This window comes from Medicago truncatula, chromosome 5 (genome assembly GCF_003473485.1).
Source record: "Medicago truncatula cultivar Jemalong A17 chromosome 5, MtrunA17r5.0-ANR, whole genome shotgun sequence".
Taxonomy (NCBI): Eukaryota; Viridiplantae; Streptophyta; class Magnoliopsida; order Fabales; family Fabaceae; genus Medicago; species Medicago truncatula.
This window is the reverse complement of record NC_053046.1, coordinates 7,455,726-7,476,835: the sequence shown is the minus strand read 5'-3', so window position 1 is coordinate 7,476,835 and position 21,110 is coordinate 7,455,726. Positions and strand designations below refer to the sequence as shown.

Below are 21,110 nucleotides of genomic sequence, written 5' to 3'. Positions count from 1 at the left end.
TGCCCTTAATTAAAGAGAAACAAATTATTAAAGCTTTTATCTACGATACCTCTCTACAATTGTTTAAATTCCTAGCTAGTTAAGCATACTATCTTATAAAAAAAAGATAACTAATCATTTTTTTAGGGGAAAGATAATTTATTATCTTTTTGAGAGGGAAAGATAATTAATCATACTACCTAGCATTTGAGAAAAATAAATCATTCTTATATGTACTGAGGCTAGGATGGATATTGTTTGATACAGTCACATGATAACTTAAACGAGTTCATGCATATAGACATAAACGTATGCAAATTTATAGTAAGAAAATATTTCACTATTTTTTTTTTTTTTTGGTCTATTAACTTAATGGTTAGAACTTACACAAATAAATATGGAGAAGTAGGTGTCCAGGGTTCGAACCCCGACCCCTGCATAAATTATACAATGTCCCTATCAACTAAGTTAAGCTCACGGGACATTTCACTATTTTTAATATACATTCACAAACAATAACTCAGAAGAGTATGCATATATTTCCAAAAATAAAACAAACAAAATAAGGTGACCCGCTTGGTTAGAATTCAATCTTATCCAAATGAATAGTTTGACTTAATCTTAACATTCAATTTGCATGCATTGCTTTCCCTCTAAAAAAACCCATGTGAAATGTAGCACATTGAAGATGAGATGGAAACACACGGCACATTATATATCTTAATAGGTGACAAAAGTTAAGTTAATGGAACGACAATAAAACACTACCATTTATAGGTCAAAATAAAAATTATTATGTCAATGGATACATATTCCACAATCCATAGTCATACAATAAACACACTAAAGTAGCTATGAACAATTAATTTACATATTGAGGGATATCCTTCACATTATCTACAAATGCTAAGTTAATTAGTAAATATTCTTATTGTTTTAGTTTCTTAGATCTACACATTAATCCATTCTTGGCCATTGAAGTAATATGTCGCATCCGGCATGAAAAACACATCATCATTATATATATGATTAACTTCAAATTCATCATGAAATTGTGGATCCACTACTTCCATGAATTGTGAAATTGATGAAGTACTAGAGCTACTATTAGGCTCTCGAAGGCGTTGAATTTCCTTCTCTGCCTCAGAAAGCTGCTCTCTTAGCTTCAACATCTACAAAAAAATAATTGAACATATATGGTAATTAAGAGTTAAGATGATAAGATCTAATTTAAGCAAAGATTATTGAAAGGTTAAGATAATGAAAAAGACATGCACGTGATGTAGGACATTGATTAGAGGGTATGTCACGTTTCTACTTCATGATAATATTGTACGGAATTAGGAAACAAATTGAAAGAAACAGTGTTGTTTGTTGTCTTTAAGGTGATATTTTTGCTGTTCCTTGTTTTTGTTTTTATATATTTCTTTTAATTCTATGTATCATTAGCATTTTTTAAAGAAAATGTACATGACATGAATGATCATCCATGTGGCTGAGAAATGAGAACTTTAATAATGGAACGGCTTGGATTAATTTCTTCGAGCCTAGAGCTCATATGCACGTTCATATGTGGTGGGTCTAAGTTTCTACTTTATCATTTTTCATTTAAGGGGTTTCTTTTCTTTTTGCTTTGTCCTAAAGAACTCGTTGCATGCTAGTGCCTATTCTCTCTTTCAACATTTAGGGTATTAAACTAAGCAAACAACTTTTTTAATTAAACAATAACAACAATATAGTGAATAAAAAAAAAATCAAGACCACCAGAGAAGAAACATGGTAGCATGCTTGCCCTAAATTGACGTTACTAGTGTTGTGTTGATACAAATAAAAACAAAACACTATAGTAATATAATATTGTTGGAGAAATGATGATTGGAAATTAAAATTTTGATGTCAAATTATAATTCAATCCACTGATTTTAATTTTTAATAATAGTTAATTAAAAAACATATTAACATAGTTTAATAAAATTGTATCTAGTTGCAATAATAAATTAAATAAGAAGAGGAAGAAAGAGGTATACCTTGGTTTCAAGGAGACACTTCTCAAGAATGGTGGATTCATGATTTTTTTTAAGACTGAAGTACTCTTCTTCAAGTTTCTTGTTCTTCCACCTAGCCCTTCGATTCTGGAACCATACTGCAACTTGTCTTGGATCTAAACCAAGCTCCATTGCAAGCCTATCCTTCTTCTCTGACTCAAGTTTATGTTCATTTCCAAAGTTTTCTTCCAAAATATTCACTTGTTCATCACTCAATTTCCTCTTTTTGTTCATGTCGTTAGCACTGTTTTCTCCACCTTTGTTCTTCTTACTACGCTTGCGTCTTGGCTTTGGTTTCTTCTCTCCTAAAAAAACATAACAAAAATATTATAACTTCATAGAAATTTTGATGATACATATAAAATGTTATGTATTAATTTAATATGATACTAACCTTGTTGAGAAATGATTTGGGTGTATTCACAAGCTGGGAATAACTGAGACATAAGCATCATTTGGTCTTGATGATTCATTGTTATATTTTTGTGTCTTTTGTTACTAACTGTCTCAATCTCTCTTTGTTTCTAATAACACTCACTTGCTATCCTAAAAGATTGAGAACTTTGTTTTTGGAGACAACATAATTAGGGCTTGAATGTATTTATAGTAGGGTGAAATGTTGCGTGTCGTCTTAGCCTTAGTGATGAAGGCTATGAAAGTGCCTCATATTGTGTTCTAATTTGCAGATGGTGCCATTCTTATTTTTTTTTTTTATTAAGTGGTATTATTTTGTTGTTAATACTCAATACTTGTTGTACGTACGGAAAAGCACATGCAATATATCATAAATAAGATATACTCCTACTATATATGTTTAAAATGTGATTATACGTATACTCTTTACACCATTTTATTTTATGAAGTGCTTTATTTAAACAGAAAAAGTCATAGAGTTGATAGGATCCCATTTAAAATATAATTGAAATGTGTGTGGTGAGACCAAAATATATGTATACACTATTGAAATTTGTGTTCGAAAAACATTTTTTGTTAATTATTTTTCTCTCTTAAATAAAATATTTAAATCAAAGTTGATATAATAACTTGTACATCGAAAATCTAATCTTTCATTGATAAACAAATGAAACTAAATCCGCTATGTACTTGAGATGTAGATAAAAAATAAATAAATGGGTCATAAATTTATAATGGTGTAGAAAGAATGACCCCCGACCCAAACGAATGCACACATTATATATAAATTTTAATATAATGACATAAATTAAAATGTGGGTTGTGATCCCAAAGTTAAGCATTCTGTGACCTTAATAAACAATGAAGAGCAGTTAGCATAAGGATTTGGAAAATGTAAGGCTCTTTGATTTGTTGTCCAATTGGGTGGTACTACACTCAAATTTTTCACCTAAGCCACACTCATATGGCTTAGCTTTTCTAATTCTAGCATTGTTTTATGGTTAAAGGCATGCGTGACTTGAGATGAGTGAAAAATTTAGATTTGAGACTTCCATGCGTGGCAAATTACAAATCATAAAATCAACTTCTTTCTATAGGTCCCTCCATCCAGCATCTATTAGGCTTGTCGTCATTGTTGACGTATAGTTACAATTTTTAAATTTACTATTGAAATTGATAGTAAAATATTTTAATTGATCAGTGTATGTTCACACTCTCCCATTTATTTTATGGGTTTGTATTTGATCTTGTGTTCTTCTCTTCAAATTTCGAACTCTCTAAAGCTTTTAATAGTTTTCAATTCCAACTTGGAATTTGGTACCAACAAAGAATTTGGTCCTTAAAGTTAGCTTAAAGGATAAGAGTACTCAAACAATATTTGTACGTCCAACAACTTAAAAACTTGAGCAATGTGGACTCTAAACAAACTTTAATACCCACTTTACACCTAATGTGGATCTTAGTCCAATTTTCACAATGCAGTATTAATCCTACTCTAAAACCATGTTAAATTGGCTTAAATCTCATTGCAAAAGTTACTTCAAACAATGAAGATATTCAAACACATTTATACATTCAACAGTCCCAATCTTAAATAATGTGTGACTCCAAGCAAACATCAAACAACTTCAATAGTTTGGTGCATTTAGTTGTTTAGAAACTCTATTGTTTGATAATGGGATAACTTAGGGTGTAGGTTTTTTTCTTCTCATAAACGAGTTTTAACGTGGGTTATTTCTTAGATAGTAAGGACAGAAGGTTGTCTCAAACTTTTGTGCATCTATTTGCTAATGTGCCCTAAACTCACTCTTGTTATGTTTGATGTCTAGGATTGGTGTACGATACATCAACTCTACGATTACCAACATCGGTTTGTTTAGACTTTCTCAAATGCAAAAATCAAAGTTTAAATCTCAACTAAAACAACCGTCAATATTTAATTTCCAACGATATCTCAAATAATATTAAGAATGAAGTTATAAAGAAAACATACTCCCTCCGTCCTAAATTGTATGACGTTTTGGTCATTTCACACATATTAAGAAATGTAATTAATATTGTGTGGGGAAGATAAATTATGAGTTGTTTTACAAAATTATCCTTAATAAATGGTATGGGAAAGATAAATGAAATAATTGAAAGAAAATAGGGTAATTAATAGTTAAAGATATAATAGGAAAAGTAACATTAATATTTCATTGGTATTGTAAAGCGACATATAATTTGGGACAATTTTTTTTTCCAAAGCGACATACAATTTGGGACGGAGGGAGTATTTGGTAGGGATTCGTTTTTGGTGTTATGTGCACTGTATTTGAGTTATATTACTTCCTGCAATAAAAAAACAAAAGTTATGCTGTTGTTTGTTGACTTTACTTAATTGCTGTCAATCTTTTAAAGCCAACCAATGAATCGGGACCAGTAGCATTAGCATATATACTCATACTTGGTTCAACCCTATAAATATTCCAAATAGGAAAAGAAAAAGAAAAACTTGGCATTATGTTTATTTGGAATTGTGTGCACCCCTCTCCCATGCACACAAACAGCAGAACTAAGCAACATGAACCGTCCTCTAACTGCAATCTGTGTCATCCAACACCTCTTAACATTTTTCTACTTTCACTTTTCTTTTTATAAAAATAGATCAAACGTGGCATTAATCTAGTCAATCTATTGAGGAATATCCAGTTCAATCTTGGACATGAAAGAAATAAAGTGTTACCACTTTTAATTTGTCTGTCCTTCTAAAAAGTTCTCTCTAGCTAATGTCTTGAGTTATTTGATTGATTAATGGTAAGAACGTGGAATCAATTAATTGGCCACAAAAATTGGAAGAAAAAAAAGCATGGTACTACTAGGTGATATTTTCTCACTCCCTATCCCTAACCAACGAGAGACATCTTTTTCATCAGCTCTCACTCAAATCAAGTCTAGTCTTTGTTTGTTCTTGTAAGCAATTATCAAAATTAGCTTATCTTTTAGGGTTCCATAAAGAGACAAGGGTTGTTGGTGTTTGCAGATGATGACTTTTTTCTCTTTTTAATTCTGGTATCTGTTCTATCCACGCTCTTCATTGCGCACATCTTTTGGTAACAAATGGTAGTACATGCAAATTGCACTCTTTCCAATCTTTCCAATCAATCATGGAGTTTTTTTCTTAACGGATCAAATCAATTGTTTTCTTGGTTAATTAAGTCAGAACTATTTTTTGAATATGATAAAAAGAAGGGAACATATATAATTGAAAATATGGTTATTAGTAACATCCTCAATTTAAAAAAGGTATTAATAACACCCTCATTTTTATTTGGATAAGGACTTCATGTCTTCAACCAAGTAGACTGGTGTGAAGGTAGGTTGTTAGTAAATATTATGTGTTTGGTGCGAGAGAGTTGGCAATTAAGAGTACGTGATATGGTAGCACAATTGAATTTGTTGCTAGAGAGGGCACGCTTAGGTCAAGGGTTTGCTATACAATATTAGCAGTACTATGAACAAAAACATTATTTTTTTGTGTGGTTATCTATATCTTCTATACTATATAAAAAGAATACAAGATTTTGGGGTATTTTGAGCTGGATTTTTTGTTATTCCAAATTTATCCTTGAACAAATTTTCTTATAATAATGTTATATTGTTGTTGTTATTAGAAAAAAAAATTGTTATATTTGTGTTGTCATTGAGAAAGATAAATATTTTTTGTTGACTGAAATGCACACATATCTATTATTTTTACATGTAAAGAGGTGTAATTGTTTCCCTCTCTTGTGGCCCTAGAGCATTAATCCGTCTTTACTTCCAGCTTCCCTTAGATTCCCCAACAGTTTCACCTGAGGGTTATTTGTTCGGAAATAACCTGAGTTTGATTTCAAAATAAAACAATTATTAATCATATTATTAGAATAAGTCCCCTTTTGATCAGAGGGTTATGACCTAAAGTGAACATTATCTTCTCACAATTCCAGGCAAGATTTTACTTATATATGATGGAATAAGAAGGGAATAAACCTTGCACTAAGGTATAAATTGTGGTTTCTTTTTCTAAAAAGAATAGCTGCTTTCTCGTGATACATGATATAGCAAATATTAACATACGTTAAATTATATGATACACTTGAAAAATTTGAGTGTACTGGTATATTCATATTTAAATTAATAGTTTAATGAGTTATATTTTTTAGAAAAAATATATTTTCTATTATTTACAATTATAATAACTGTATTTTATTTCTCAAAAGTGTCGGCGAAGCAAATTTCAACTTTTAAATTGTTTATTACTCATAATAATGGATATTGATTATTTTTTTGATAAAATGTAAAAAAAAATTAGCATGATTACAATTATAATAACTGTATTTTATTTCTCAAAAGTGTCGGCGAAGCAAATTTTAACTTTTAAATTATTTATTACTCATAATAATGGATATTGATTATTTTTTTTCGATAAAATGTAAAAAAAAAATTAGCATGATTATTATAAACAATGAAATGATTTTTATTTTTTCGTATGAAATAATATTTTTTAAAATATAAAAGTCAACAAATAGCTCTTTACTACATAAAAATGATCGTTAATTTGTTGATTTGTGAAATAAGTATACTGATACACCTTAATTTAAGAATGTACAGTAGAAACTCCCTTAACATATACACTTCGTATAAAAGAAAATGCACATACACTTACTTAATAATTCATCTTCTAGATACTTAATTATCTGGCTCTTGTAAAAATTAAACCACTTTGCGAAGAGGATCAACTTTTTCAAAAACAATAAATAACTTCAAATTTTGTTCTAAAGGAAGAGATCAGATAGAGTGAGCTGAGTTGTGAAAAGTTGATTGGTTAAAAGCTCAAGTTGAATGAGACATAAAGGTAAAGCCAATAGTCAAACTTAAAGGGCTTGGAAATGGGAAGAAGAAGCTAAAAAAAGTTGAAGCAAAACCCAGAGAGAAGAGTTAGGGTGAAAAAGACGTATTATCCATGCCTAAAGAGAAGCACATGGGTGCAACTGAACAACCTTGTTGCGTGTCCCTTCCCCTAATGGCTTCAAAGGGACCACACCCTCTATCCATATTACACGTGTTGGTTTTTTATTCACCTAAACAATTGGTGAGCAGTGACTTTTGTCTACACGAACACTATAGCCGCCAAACTTGACAAGGCAATGTTCCAATTTCATACGGTTAAAAATTCATGCACGTAGTAATGCAGTAAAAAAGTTGTCCACGTAAATTTTTCCTTCACCAAATAGTCCACAAATAATTCATTGGTATTAGAAAATTGCTCTTCTCCCGTATGTTTTTTTCATTACCGTGAAAAATATACATTCGTGAGTTAACTTATGTTAAAAATGTACATTACATATGTGGGTTAACTCATACTAAACTATTTTAACAGGAACAAACAAAATTAGATGGGAGAAGAGCAATAACCTTGAAATTATCAAATAACTTGCGTTCGATTCAAGATATAAGAGATTATGACATCTTAAACATATACTTTTTCATATGAAAACACTTAATTTAGAGAAAATAAGTCATTTTACATGTATAGATTCTTTAACTAAAATTTGTCAATAGTTGATTATAGTGGATATTTTAAATCTAATGATGATTACCACTATTAATTATTCTTTTAACTAAGATACATTGGTCACCATTTACATTTCTCATATCACTTGGTTAAAAGAGAAATGTTATAAACACATCATTTAATGAACTCTTCTCCGGTCCTCCTAAATTTTATAGGCCCCACATAATTTTACTAAAACTCATTTGAATTTTAGCTAATCTAGATTTTTTAATGATTTTTTAACGCAAATTAACGATTATTTAACTAGAAGAGTGTGTTGCTAACATAATTTGCTATCATAATGGTGCTTCTACATATAGATTTTTGGTCTTAAGATTATTTGTTTGTAAAACCATTATGCATTTTTTGGGAAAAAATTCCAAACATGCACCTAGATCACAATGGCCACACACTCAACTCAATTTCCAATATTCCAAATATACATTGATCACTTGTATCCTTTGTTGTCACTGACATGTATGAATGTGAATTTCATGTAGCGTGAAGAAGACGTACAGTAGAAATGATACTTAATATGGTTAAAGTGTTTTTTCCCTATAGAGTATAGACACTTCAAAACTAGCTAGAAAATAATAACCCATCAGAAACGGAATGGGGAACGTATTCAACGAACCTTATATCAAGAAGAGAAATTTCGAAAGTGGGAGGTAAATATGTCAAAGAGCTCACATCGTTTTCAAGCCAAAAGTGAATTTGGATATGCTTTGGCATTTTTCTATTTCTGGGGGTGAAACTTTGGATTATATTTTTGGTGTGTACAATAGGCATGCTTATTTTAATGAAAATAGGATATGGTGAGATAGCAAAGTAGGATATGGATATGATATGCTTCGTCCAGTGAATTCGTTATTACTAGAGTTAATTAAACAAATATAAAGGTGTGGTAATTAAGTATTTAATATGGATTCCTTGAAAGAAAATATCTAATATATGGATTTCTCAAAAATAATTTAGAAGTAGATTTTATTTCTAATGAAAAATAAATTTTATATTAATTAAAAGATAGCAAGTAAATGTAACATTTTATTTAAAAAATTTAAGAGTAATAAAGTTGACCTTATGACCGAATTCATACAAGACGTTCATGTAGTTAAAGATGAATATCATAAAACACGTAAGTGGTGTAAAAAAATAACAAAATTTGGGATTTATCAATTTGACATATCTTAATTGTTAGATTTTAATTGTTTAATTTGGAATGTACTTTGTTTAATTTAATGGAGAATGGATAATAAAATATGGTAGAGAACATGCTCGTAACACGGGCGAGATTCCTTTTGGTTATGCTTTTGAGTTGTATTTGTCATGCTAATAATCTTAACTTTGGCTAAACTAATCAATCAAATGAAAACCAAATGGGGCTTAATTAAACAAGTGGGTGTCATGTACTCATGTTTATTCCGACACAACCAGCCCTTGTTTCCCATCTTCCAACTTTCATTTAGTTTAATGAGGTATCCTAATCAAGAATTTTAGTCACACCCTGGCTAATCAAAGTGCAATATTCATAAATCAATTGAATATGATTTAATTGACACACGTAAAGCGATTTTGGATGGGAAAATGTTACATCCATATATTATTTAAACATGAATCAATTTAACTCACTTTTAATCTGAGTCAATTTAATCAAAATCAACATTTACTACAGCAAAAACAAACCCACGCTTAAATTATTTAAATTAACATGATTCAACATAGTGGACCCGCTTTTTATGAATCTATACCACATTGGACTGGGACACTATATGAACTCCAACACATACACATGATCCATGTGTAACAATTTTTATGAGCAAACATTTACTCTCCACCCCCTTAACATCACAAATTATGGAACCTGGTTCTATCCTTCAAACACCAAACGTGCTCTCGTAAATTTTTAGGATATGATCATTAATTAATTTTGCCTTTGCAAGCAAAAATAGGAACCTCTCAAGCCTCAATGATAGGTTTGCATTCCATCTTACGCATGGATACATTAGTGTTTGCATAGATTGCATGAATAGCAATAATTGGATATTGATACATGTGAGTGATATCAATTATGGAAAATGTTTTGTGTACACCCCTTAATGGTATATATCTTGAAACAAAGGAAAACAAAGAGAACAAAGAGTGATATGATACATGTAATGTAATAGTTTGATGATGTTATAGAAAGAGAGGAATAAGGAGAAAATAAAGTGTTGGATTTGGAAAGATGTAGAAAAACAAAATGTATGTTTTTTTTTAATCGGCAAATATTATTAAACATCATCCATGCAAGACGCAAGGTATGGACAAATCAAGATACAAATGGTGCCGCATATAGACGGTACACCATAACCACCTAAAAACACATCTGGAGATTAACCCACTGTTGGAACATTGATGTGATGTTGGATGAAAAATTGGAAGATTAAACACAAAGTAATTATACTCTGATCTAATGTTGTGTGAATTGAAAAAATAGAGTGTGGGGGTCCCACATAAAATAGAACACACACATTAGTAGTGTTTAAATTGTGGTATTTAATTTTAAATACTTGATAATGATAAAAATTAATAGTAATTATTATTTTATTCGAGAATATTATTTTCCATAAATTTAGCTTATGGTGGTTGTGATAAGAATAATAATTTAATTATTATTATATTTCATTCATTCAAATCCAATAGTTTAGTTTCCTCCACTTTTGTGGATTTGTTTCTTTTGATCCTATCCACAAGTGTTGTTGAACTGATTAATGGATAAACTCCATTTTAATTTTATCCATTAGAGTAACTGTTGTCGCAATTTTTGCTAAAACAGATACAGAATCTCTATATAAATAGAGGACTCCGCTTAGTTCAAAAACACGCCGAAATTCACAGTTGATGCTTCCTGTGTTTTTCTTCTCTTCTCCCTCCTTCGACTTGTGTGGACAAGTCCTTCTCCTTTTTCTACTCCTTTCTGTCCCTTCGGAAATAAGAGTTTTCTTAAGACCATTGTCCCTTTTCGGTTTAATGTCCCTTCGGAATTAAGAATGGTCTTAAAAACATAGTCCCTTCGATAAATGTCCCTTCAGAATAAAGAGTACTTTTAAGATCATAGTCCCTATTTGGAATAACAATGTCCCGTCAAAATTAAGAATGATCTTAACAGTATATATAAAAAGTATTTCAATATTTTTCTATTTGAGGAGAAATGGTGGTATCACCGTATTTGAGTGGTCGTAGTGCCATATTGAAGTTTTGGAGAAATTAAAGTTAGAATGGTGGCAACACCATATTTGAGTGGTCTCAACACCATAACAGAGTGGTTACAATACCATAGGTGGTTTCAGTATTAAAGAGTGGTCTTAGTACCATATTTGGAGGTGTAATTCTCGAACGGTTTTCTACAGTGTAGTAGTTAACCGCACAGTTGCAGCTGAGCTTGTTTTATCCTGGAGGCAGCGTGGTTGATAGTCTGCCTTGCACAATTTTGGACAGTGCCACGAAACGTCTTAAAGAGAGCGACCTGGTCGTGACTCAACCTAGTAACAACTTCGGTAGATAATAGAATTTGAAAATTCAAATACAACAGTTTGAAAATCCAAAAACAACACCCACCAAAATACATCACCACCTAACACAAACTCCAAAAAAACAAGCACTGCAAACACGGTATCCACCACCTTCCATCGTCACACACAAGCACAAGCACCTTAAAGACAAAAGGTATCTAATTATTATAGTTGATTAATTATACACAATGAACTGTCAATTTTGTTGTGTTGTATATGTCACACACAAACAATACACTTCCATGTTTCCCTCCTTCCATACTAATCCCTTTCACGCTAGCCATTGAATAAAATATTACTCCCATTACCACGTGCTTAATTTAATATCAGTGGCTATATCAATTTTTTAAGTAAGTGTATATGCATGGTTGTGAACTGAACGGGTAAGCCTCCACTGTTCCTTTCCTTCTTTATGCTTCACCTATAGCTCTAGTTTTCAACAACCCCTAAATTGCGCCACAATTGGGGCATTAGCTTAATTTGTTCATCACTGTCTAGCTCTAACTTCGAGGTTGAGAGACTAGAGTGGCTCACACACCCCCACGAAATATGAACCAATCACTCCAAAGTGCATGGACCAAGGTAGTGTCCTTGGTTCTTGAGATCTTTTTGAAAATTTTCTTATAAATAGGATCGAAGAAAATATTAGATCAATCATTTTAAAAAAAATTAGTTTTAAATTGGTCATTTACCGTGAGTCTCCATTAAAAAAATCTGAAGTTTTTAAAATGATCAAAATACACATTTTTAAAAATAGATTTTACATTCAACGTACATTTGATCAAAATAGATTTTACAAGATCAACTGGTTAAGTATCGATTTTCTACACCATGCATGCAACAAAATACACAAGTACTAGTAGCTAGTTGGAAAAATAATGTGAAGAAAAAGCCATCAAGAAAAGAGACGAGCTTTCCATTGGAAGACAAAGCCTAAGCTAGTCCCTTTCATCAAAAGGTTGAATTAATTATTCCCCATATAAAAGCAACAAATCTCCACAGCTAAGTCAGTATCTTCGAGAGGCTTGTATAGAATAATCAAAGATTCTTGCTACTTGATTTAATTAATTTTTTAGTCCCTTAATAAATTGACACTGGTAAGTGATAATAATTCATTCCGTAATTAAACTACCACTGGCTTAAGCACATGCATGCCACTGATTTTGTTGCTATCTTTTCTAGACTTTTTCTTTTCTTATTTTTTACTTTTTGGGTTCTCAATCTAGAGATAAAAACTAATAATTTTGATAATAACATTGGGTACAAATCGAGTACTAATTAAAGACAATGTATGTTACAAAAATAAGACATGTGATAGGCATAAAATATGGGACATGTGTCCATGGGAGGGAAGTGGAAATGGAATCTTGGGACCAAAGAAAATCGATCATTGCCTAGCTAGGTTTAATCTCTCAGGTGTTCTTTGATCCGAAGATAACCTTCAGGATTTCTCACCCGCTCCTTCCTTCTACTTTTTATTTTAAACTTTATGTCATGGATTGTTTCGTGGTTCTCAAGCACACCCTGATCAAACTTTATGATTTGGCTCTCTGGATAATATGTGCGTCAACGAATCAATTAAATGGAGCATATTGGTGATTGGATGGTGCTTAGGACGGCTAGAGAACCAGTCCAACATTGACACGTGGACCGAACGTCCATCAAACTAAGGTGCATCGCCTCAAGGAGCACACGAACAACAATGCACTTTACCCAACTGGAGCACGTCCCCGTACATCAGGCACCGGACACGTGTCCTCCAACGGCTTCCTAATTACTCGCCGCATTTCACGTGGACGGTTATTCTCACACACGCATATATAAGGGTGACTTAGCTTCACCTCTGATGTATGATTCACTTTTCCCACATTTTTCACACATTCAATCTCATTTCTCATACTGACTTAAGCGTTAGAGTGCTAACGTGTCTGAATGCACCTTTCGTCCCACCGCAAAGACTCATCGTCACCGTATCGGAGCACTTTTCGTCATTGTTGCCTCCATCAGTTCCTCACTCGACAGATCAAATGGTATATATGAGAGAATCTCATCTTCTCATGGATCATAACACTCACACTTGATCGAGGAGCTGCACTTTCCATGTAAACTTCCGTTGATTGAGAAAGAAAGGGATATTACAATATTTTGTTTGAACATTTTCATCAATTTCATCCCACAATTTTAGATTTCAGCTTTTCCATAAACTCCATTAAGCTAGAAAAATCAATTAAGTTAAATCCACTTATTATGGATTAACCATCTAATAATATGTGTACCATCTCCAATATTCTAATACATCCTCTCTTTAATAATAATACACACGAAGTGCATATGCTTCTCCAAATAAAACTTACATTATTACCAATTCTCGCTTCAAGAAAACCACTATGTGGAAAATATTTGGCATTGAGAACTTGAGTTAGCATAGACTGAGGATTGGCATTACTTTTTTAAGCTTTCTTCAGGTCAATGTTTCAGGTCCCAACATGTTTAAGGGACAACAAGTTTAAGAACCATCATGACCCCCTCTTTGTGTTTCAAGTCAATGTTAGTCGTTCCTGCCGTGTCCCGACCTAAAATTTAGTTTTCAAACTATTTGATCAGTTTGCTCCTAAACTTTCCCATAAAAAGAGAAAAAAATCAAGGAACAAGACTCTCTTATAAGTGACTTCTTATGGGACTCGACCTTTCAAAATCTAAAATATCATCGTATAAACCTATTTTTTTTAATTTTTATTTTTCATATTCTAAGAAAAATCCAAAAAGAATTCCATTAGTTTTATTTGATTTTTAGAATTTTTTGGTTTTATTTTTATATATTTATTATTTTATTGCACATGTATTATAAATTGTTACTTTGTATTTTTGTTGTTTTGAAAACAAAATTCACATTTGCTAAAACAAGAGAAGATTTTGACTGTTGCTTATAAGTAGGCATATTTCAGATTATATAATACAAATCATATTTTTTTTGTTCGGATTATATATAATCTAAACGAAGTATTTTGGTTAATTAGTAGGACGTGCGAGAAAAGAGAATGATGGAAAAAGAAATAGACTATATATATTAGAGTACATTACACTCCCTTCCCTTAAGAGATGTTTGAAGTACACTCTCCTCCCCTCTTATGTTATAATATAGGCCCCTCTCCCTTGAAAGTAAATCGAAAATAAATTATACTCCCTTCCTCTAAGAGATGCTTGGATTACATTCCCCCCAACCCTAAGAATTATTCGTGTACTATATTTCAATCCATATTTGCATAAATAAACATTTTTTATGATATCTACAAATTTTGATTTATCATTCAAGAAAAAGTAATTCATTTATTTTTAATTTTAATATCAATGATAAAAACAATTTGATTATTTTATCATTAACTTAATGATTTAGAATATAAAATACATTTTTGATTATTTCTATTTCATTGGTTTTGGTGATTTTGAAAAATTAATTTATTTTGTACTGTATCATATTTTATAATAATGATTCGAATTTTGTTTTGGTGGTTTTGGTTATTTTGTATTTATATGGTAATGATACTATATATCAAACGTAGAAAAAAATATGATTCGAATTTTGATTATCATAAAATGGATTTGCACTCTTTTTTATCGTCATGTGTGCGTTAAATTTTCCTTGTTATACTATTAAAAATAAAAATAAAAAATATTAAAGGAATGAAGTGTAGAGTTTAACATTAGAGGAGATGCGAATGTAATTCAAATTTCTCTAATGGGAGGGAAGTGTAATTTTTTTTCAATATGTTTTGCTTAAAGGAGGAGAGGAGTGTGTATATTTTGACATAAGATGAGAGAGTAGAGTAATTTAAACATTTCTCAATAGATGAGAGTGTAATTTACTTTATATATTATCTTTGTAATCTTATTTTGATATGTCATGTCATTGTAATTTTATCTTGTTATTTTTTGAAACCCTATACTGTTAATAATATGCACTAGACACAAACGTTTGCAAATTTAAGTGAGTAAGAAAATATTCCACCATTTTTAATACATATTCCCCCAAACAATAAGTCAGAAAAAGTCAACAAAAAAAAAGTCAGAAGCATATGCATATATTGCCAAAAATAAAATAGAAATAAGGTGACCCGTTTGATTAGAATTCAATCTCATTATTACCATATAAAGCCAAGCTTATCCCAATGCTAATTTGACTTATTTAACTCTCAATTTGTATACTTCCCGTCTAAGAAATTCATGTGAAATATAGCATTGATAATTTGATGAGCTTAAAACACACGACACATGAATATATACATCTTATAGAAGGTGACAAAAACTAAAGTAGTGGATACCATACCATTTGGAGTCAAAATGAAAATCATTATGTTAATGGATATATATGTTCCCAAATCATAGTTAAATAAACACACTAGCTAGTAGCAAACAATTAATTTACATATTGGGATCATTCACATTATGTACAAATGCTATATTATTACTAATATATTCTTTTTTTTTTTTTCTTCTACATGTACAAACTTATCCATTCCATGCCATTGTAGTAACATGTTTCATTGGGCATGAAAAATACGTCGTCATCATATCCGTTATCAACACCAAATTCACCAAGAAAAGGTGGGTCCACAACTTCCACTGACTGAGACATGGATGAAGTACTTGAACTGCTGCTTGTTACCCTTTCAAATGGCTCTCGAAGCCTTTGAATTTCTTTCTCAGCTTCTGAGAGTTGCTCCCTTAGCTTTAATGCTTCTGAGTGTTGCTCCCTTAGCTACAAACAATTAATGGAACATATGAAATAATATTGTACGGAAATATGGTGACATTTTTGGAATTCCTTGTTTATGCTTCTGATTTATCTTTCTTTTAATTTCACGTATATCATTTTTTTTTTTCTAAATTCCACGTGACATGAAATATCGTGTGGCTGAGTAGTGAAAACTTAATAATGTACGGTTTGGATTTCATCGAGCCCAGAGCTCATATGAACGAACGTTCATGTGGTGGGTCTAAGTTTCTACTTTATCATTTTTCATTTAAGGGGTTTCTTTTCTTTTTGCTTTGTCCTAAAGAACCGGTTGCATGCTAGTGTTTCTTCTCTCTATCAACAACATTTAGTGGATTAAACTAAGCAAACAACTTTTTTAGAGCTAAACGAGAATAGAAAAAATATCAAGACCACCAGAGAAGAAACATGGTAACATGCTTGCCCTAAATTGACGTTACTGGTGTTGTGTTGAGACAAATAAAAACAAAACACTATAGTAATATAATATTGTTGGAATTAAAAAATTTATGTCAAGTTATAATCCAATCCACTGATTTTAATTTTTAATAATAGTTAATTAAAAAGCAAATTAACATAGTTTAATTAAATAAGAAGAGGAAGAGAGAGGTATACCTTGGTTTCAAGAAGACACTTCTCAAGAATGGTGGATTCATGAATTTTTTTAAGACTGAAGTACTCTTCTTCAAGTTTCTTGTTCTTCCACCTAGCCCTTCGATTCTGGAACCATACTGCAACTTGTCTTGGATCTAAACCAAGCTCCATTGCAAGCCTATCCTTCTTCTCTGACTCAAGTTTATGTTCATTTCCAAAGTTTTCTTCCAAAATATTCACTTGTTCATCACTCAATTTCCTCTTTTTGTTCATGTCGTTAGCACTGTTTTCTCCACCTTTGTTCTTCTTACTACGCTTGCGTCTTGGCTTTGGTTTCTTCTCTCCTAAAAAAACATAACAAAAATATTATAACTTCATAGAAATTTTGATGATACATATAAAATGTTATGTATTAATTTAATATGATGCTAACCTTGTTGAGAAATGATTTGGGTGTATTCACAAGCTGGGAATAACTGAGACATAAGCATCATTTGGTCTTGATGATTCATTGTTATATTTTTGTGTCTTTTGTTACTAACTGTCTCAATCTCTCTTTGTTTCTAATAACACTCACTTGCTATCCTAATTAAAAGAATGAGTAATGAGATTGAGATGTGTTATCCTTGTTTTTTGGAGACAACGTTAAGGCTTCTATATGTATTTATAATAGGGGTCAAGTGTTGCGTCTCGTCTTAGCTTTTGTGTTGAAGGCTCATTATCAAGAGAAGACTTTATGAGGTGCTTAAATTTTAAATCATTTAGATACACATAGATAAAAATGTAGAAATAGAATACTCGATATTCTTTTACTAAAATATTTAAATGGTTTTTATATTTTATATGTGTGTCTAAGTGATTAATATTTTCCTTCAAAAAAAAAAGTGATTAATATTTGTGATTGTGTGACAAAAATTACCCATTATCAAACTGCCCCATATTGTGCTTAAATTTGCAGATCATGCCATTTTATTTCATTAAATATTGTTGTCAATACATTATGTACGTACGGACACAGCGCAATATATAAATAAGATATAATATAGTTCTACATGTATAAAATGTGATTATAGGTATAATATTTCATATATGTATATTCATATATGTAAATGTCATAATCTAAATTATAGTGATTAAATATAAATTATATATTGAAAATTATAATCTTTCATTAATAAGGGAAAGAAATCGTAGCTGCTATGAAGTCTGGAGACAAAAGATAAAATTGAGTGACCTTCGTTATCCCACATAGGTGTTTTTTTTTCTTTTTCTTATCTTTATTCTTTTAATTTGGAATTGATGTTTTAACAATATATACACTTCTCAATTAATATTTTTATTTTCAAAATGTATGTGGATTTCACAAAGACACATACAACATTGCAAGATAAGTACTATTGATATAATGTTGGTGCTTGTGCATAAGCGGAAAGTCATGAACAAGTTAGCTTTCGCAAATAAGTTATTTAGAAAGAAAAAATTTGAGGGGTCATAAATTTATAATGGTGTGTGAGAATAGAAAGAATGACCCCCAATCCAAACGAAAGCATACCTTTATAAATTTTTTAAAAATAAAATAAAAATAGGGGTGAGGATGGAAAATGTTGTGATCCCAAAGCTTGGCATTTTGGACCTTGATAAACAATGAAGAGCCATTAGGTAGCATATGGATTTGGAAAATATAAGCCACTTTAATTTGTTGCCCAATTGGGTGGTACTACACTCAAATGTTTCACCTAAGCCACACTCATATGGCTTAGCTTTTCTAATTCTAGCATTGTTTTATGGTTAAAGGCATGCGTGGCTCGAGATCAGTGAAGATTTTAAAATTCCATGCTTGGCATTGGCAAATTACAAGTCACAAATCATCTTCTTTCTATTGGTCCCCCATCCAGCCTCTAATATACTTGTCGTCATTGTTGACGTAGTTGCAACAATTTCCAAATTTACTATTCAAATTGAGACTATTTAATTGATTAGTGTATGTTCACACTCCCATTTTTTATGGGTTTGGGTTTGATCATGTGTTCCTCTCTTCAAAATTCAAACAACGTAGTAAGATCGAAGTTATAAGATAGAAAGAAGAAAAAAAACATTAGGTAGTGTTTCTTTGTTGGTGTTTATGTGCATTGCATTTGAGTTATTACTCGGTACAATAATAAACAAGAAAACAAAAGTCATACAGTTGTTTGTTAATTGTCAATCGTACAATGTAATTGCTGTCAATCTTTTAGTGCTAGCATTAACAGACACTATTACTATACTATACTATACTAGGATCAAACCCATAAAGGAAAAGAAAAAGAAAAACTTGGGTGTACCCTTGCACACACACAGCAGCACCAAGTAACATGGACCGTCCTCTAACTGCAAATCTGTGTCATCCAACATTTTTCTACCTTCACTTTTATTTTTTCCAACTTTGTTCTTTTTATAAAAATAGATCAAACGTGGCATTAATCTAGTCAATCTATTGAGGAATATTCAGTTCAATATCCTGGACAAGAAAGAAATAAAGTTTGACCACTTTTAATTTGTCTGTCCTTACTAAACAAAAGGTTCTCTCTATCTAATGTTTTGGACTTGATTGATTAATGGTTGGATCAATTAATCAGCATATCATATTTTCTCATTGGCAACGTTTAGTGTGGGGAAATTACAAAATTTCCCCATCTTGGGCTCATCTAACCTCGGCCATTGATTTAATGTAAAATAATAGGAATGGTTAGCATTGTTTTGTCTTCTTGACCGGTAACTTGCACAGATTCTAATATTAAATAACTCAAATCTTTATAAATTTAAACATATAAAATTAAAGGATAATAAAAAATTAAAATGTCAAACACTTACAAGACGAATTTGTTGTACTGGTATATGTCCTGATTTTATTTTTTTTTGTTAGGTAGCCTAGTGGTTGGAGCTCACACATTATAAATGTGGAGAAGTGGGGTGTCAAGGGTTCGAACCCCTGCCCCTGCATAAATTATACAATGTCCTAACTTTTCTACTATTAATGCCGTTGGAATTTTTTTTTCTCGTCAAAATTTATAATTATTATTGTGTCGAAAGAAAAAAAAAAGTATATTTCATAAATATTATTAAAGTCACTTTTAAGCTTTTTACATGTATACTAAAAAAATTATCGTAAATTAATTTATGTTAGAGGGTTGAAAAGCTCAATTGATTTGAGATAAATATTAAAGGGTTGGACATACTTGATAAGACTAATTTTTGAGTTTATGGATAACTTATAACTTACTCATATCAAAATAAACTTTTTATACCAATTTTTTCTCACTAATTTATGACATTTCTGAGTCTAACAGAATGAATTAGACTGTCATAATTTGATAAATTTGTGTCTAAATTTTGATTGAAATAGGCATTCTTTCTTAATCTACAACATATTTAAAGTATGATTACCTCTCGTAGAAAGAATTATGGAAAAAAAAGTCACAATTTATTTATGATATAGCTTTTTTTGTTGGTTTTTTTTTTTATGACAAAATAGTGTTAAGTTCAAACACATAAACACTACGTACATATTGGAGTAATATACTGCATAATGGTTGCATTGGAACCGGAAACTTAGCAGGTAAAAAGAGATGAGCTTAAGATAGGGCAATTTCACAATTAGCCCATGCTAAAACTCACCTTTCTCATTCCCTAACCCTAACCAATGAGAGACATCTTTTTAATCTGCTCTCACTCAAATCAAGTCTAGTCTTTCTTTCTTCTTGTAAGCAATGATCAAAATTAGCTTATCTTTTAGGGTATGTTTGGATAGTGAGAGGAAAGAAAGTAAAAGGAAAGATTGATGAAGGAATGAAAGAGAATAGAAAGTAAAGAGAAAGTGAAATGATTTTTGGGCTGTTTGGAATAAGTGAAAGAGTGAAAGGAAAGAAAGATTTATATTTAGTAAATGACATAAATATCCTTATGATAAAATGAGTTATGTATTTATTTTTAAATTAACATAATATGTTCATATTTACATATTAATAAATAAAAATCGATATGTTAATATATGTATATGAGAATCAATATAAACTAATAATATGATATCATGTCCGAAACCATGATTACGATATGTGAGAAGCAAAACTAATTTGAAAAAAATAATGCGCAAGAAGCATTAAAGAAAGTATAAAAAATCTCCAAACACAAGGATCTATTTGTCA

General features: G+C 30.9%; 2 protein-coding genes across 3 annotated transcripts; both read right to left on the bottom strand.

Annotated features, from left to right (window-relative positions):
• Positions 1–721: 721 nt before the first annotated feature.
• Positions 722–17,577, bottom strand: LOC11405858 (homeobox-leucine zipper protein ATHB-40). Of its 2 annotated transcripts, XM_024783208.2 has the most exons (4): positions 17,481–17,577; positions 2,419–2,536; positions 2,007–2,329; positions 722–1,151 (listed from the first exon to the last, which is right to left on the bottom strand). In XM_024783208.2, the coding sequence occupies exons 2-4, from the start codon at positions 2,495–2,497 to the stop codon at positions 930–932; spliced, it is 624 nt and encodes a 207-aa protein (XP_024638976.1). In that variant the 5' UTR covers positions 2,498–2,536; positions 17,481–17,577; the 3' UTR covers positions 722–929. The 2 variants fall into 2 exon arrangements, with proteins under 2 accessions (XP_024638976.1, XP_003611950.1); XM_003611902.4 differs by lacking the exon at positions 17,481–17,577 and having other exon boundaries at positions 2,419–2,615.
• On the bottom strand, positions 15,948–17,544 carry LOC11407095 (homeobox-leucine zipper protein ATHB-40). The gene is made up of 3 exons (XM_003611898.4): positions 17,363–17,544; positions 16,951–17,273; positions 15,948–16,320 (listed from the first exon to the last, which is right to left on the bottom strand). Exons 1-3 carry the CDS (start codon positions 17,439–17,441, stop codon positions 16,057–16,059), a joined length of 666 nt encoding a protein of 221 aa, XP_003611946.1. The 5' UTR covers positions 17,442–17,544; the 3' UTR covers positions 15,948–16,056.
• Positions 17,578–21,110: the final 3,533 nt, after the last annotated feature.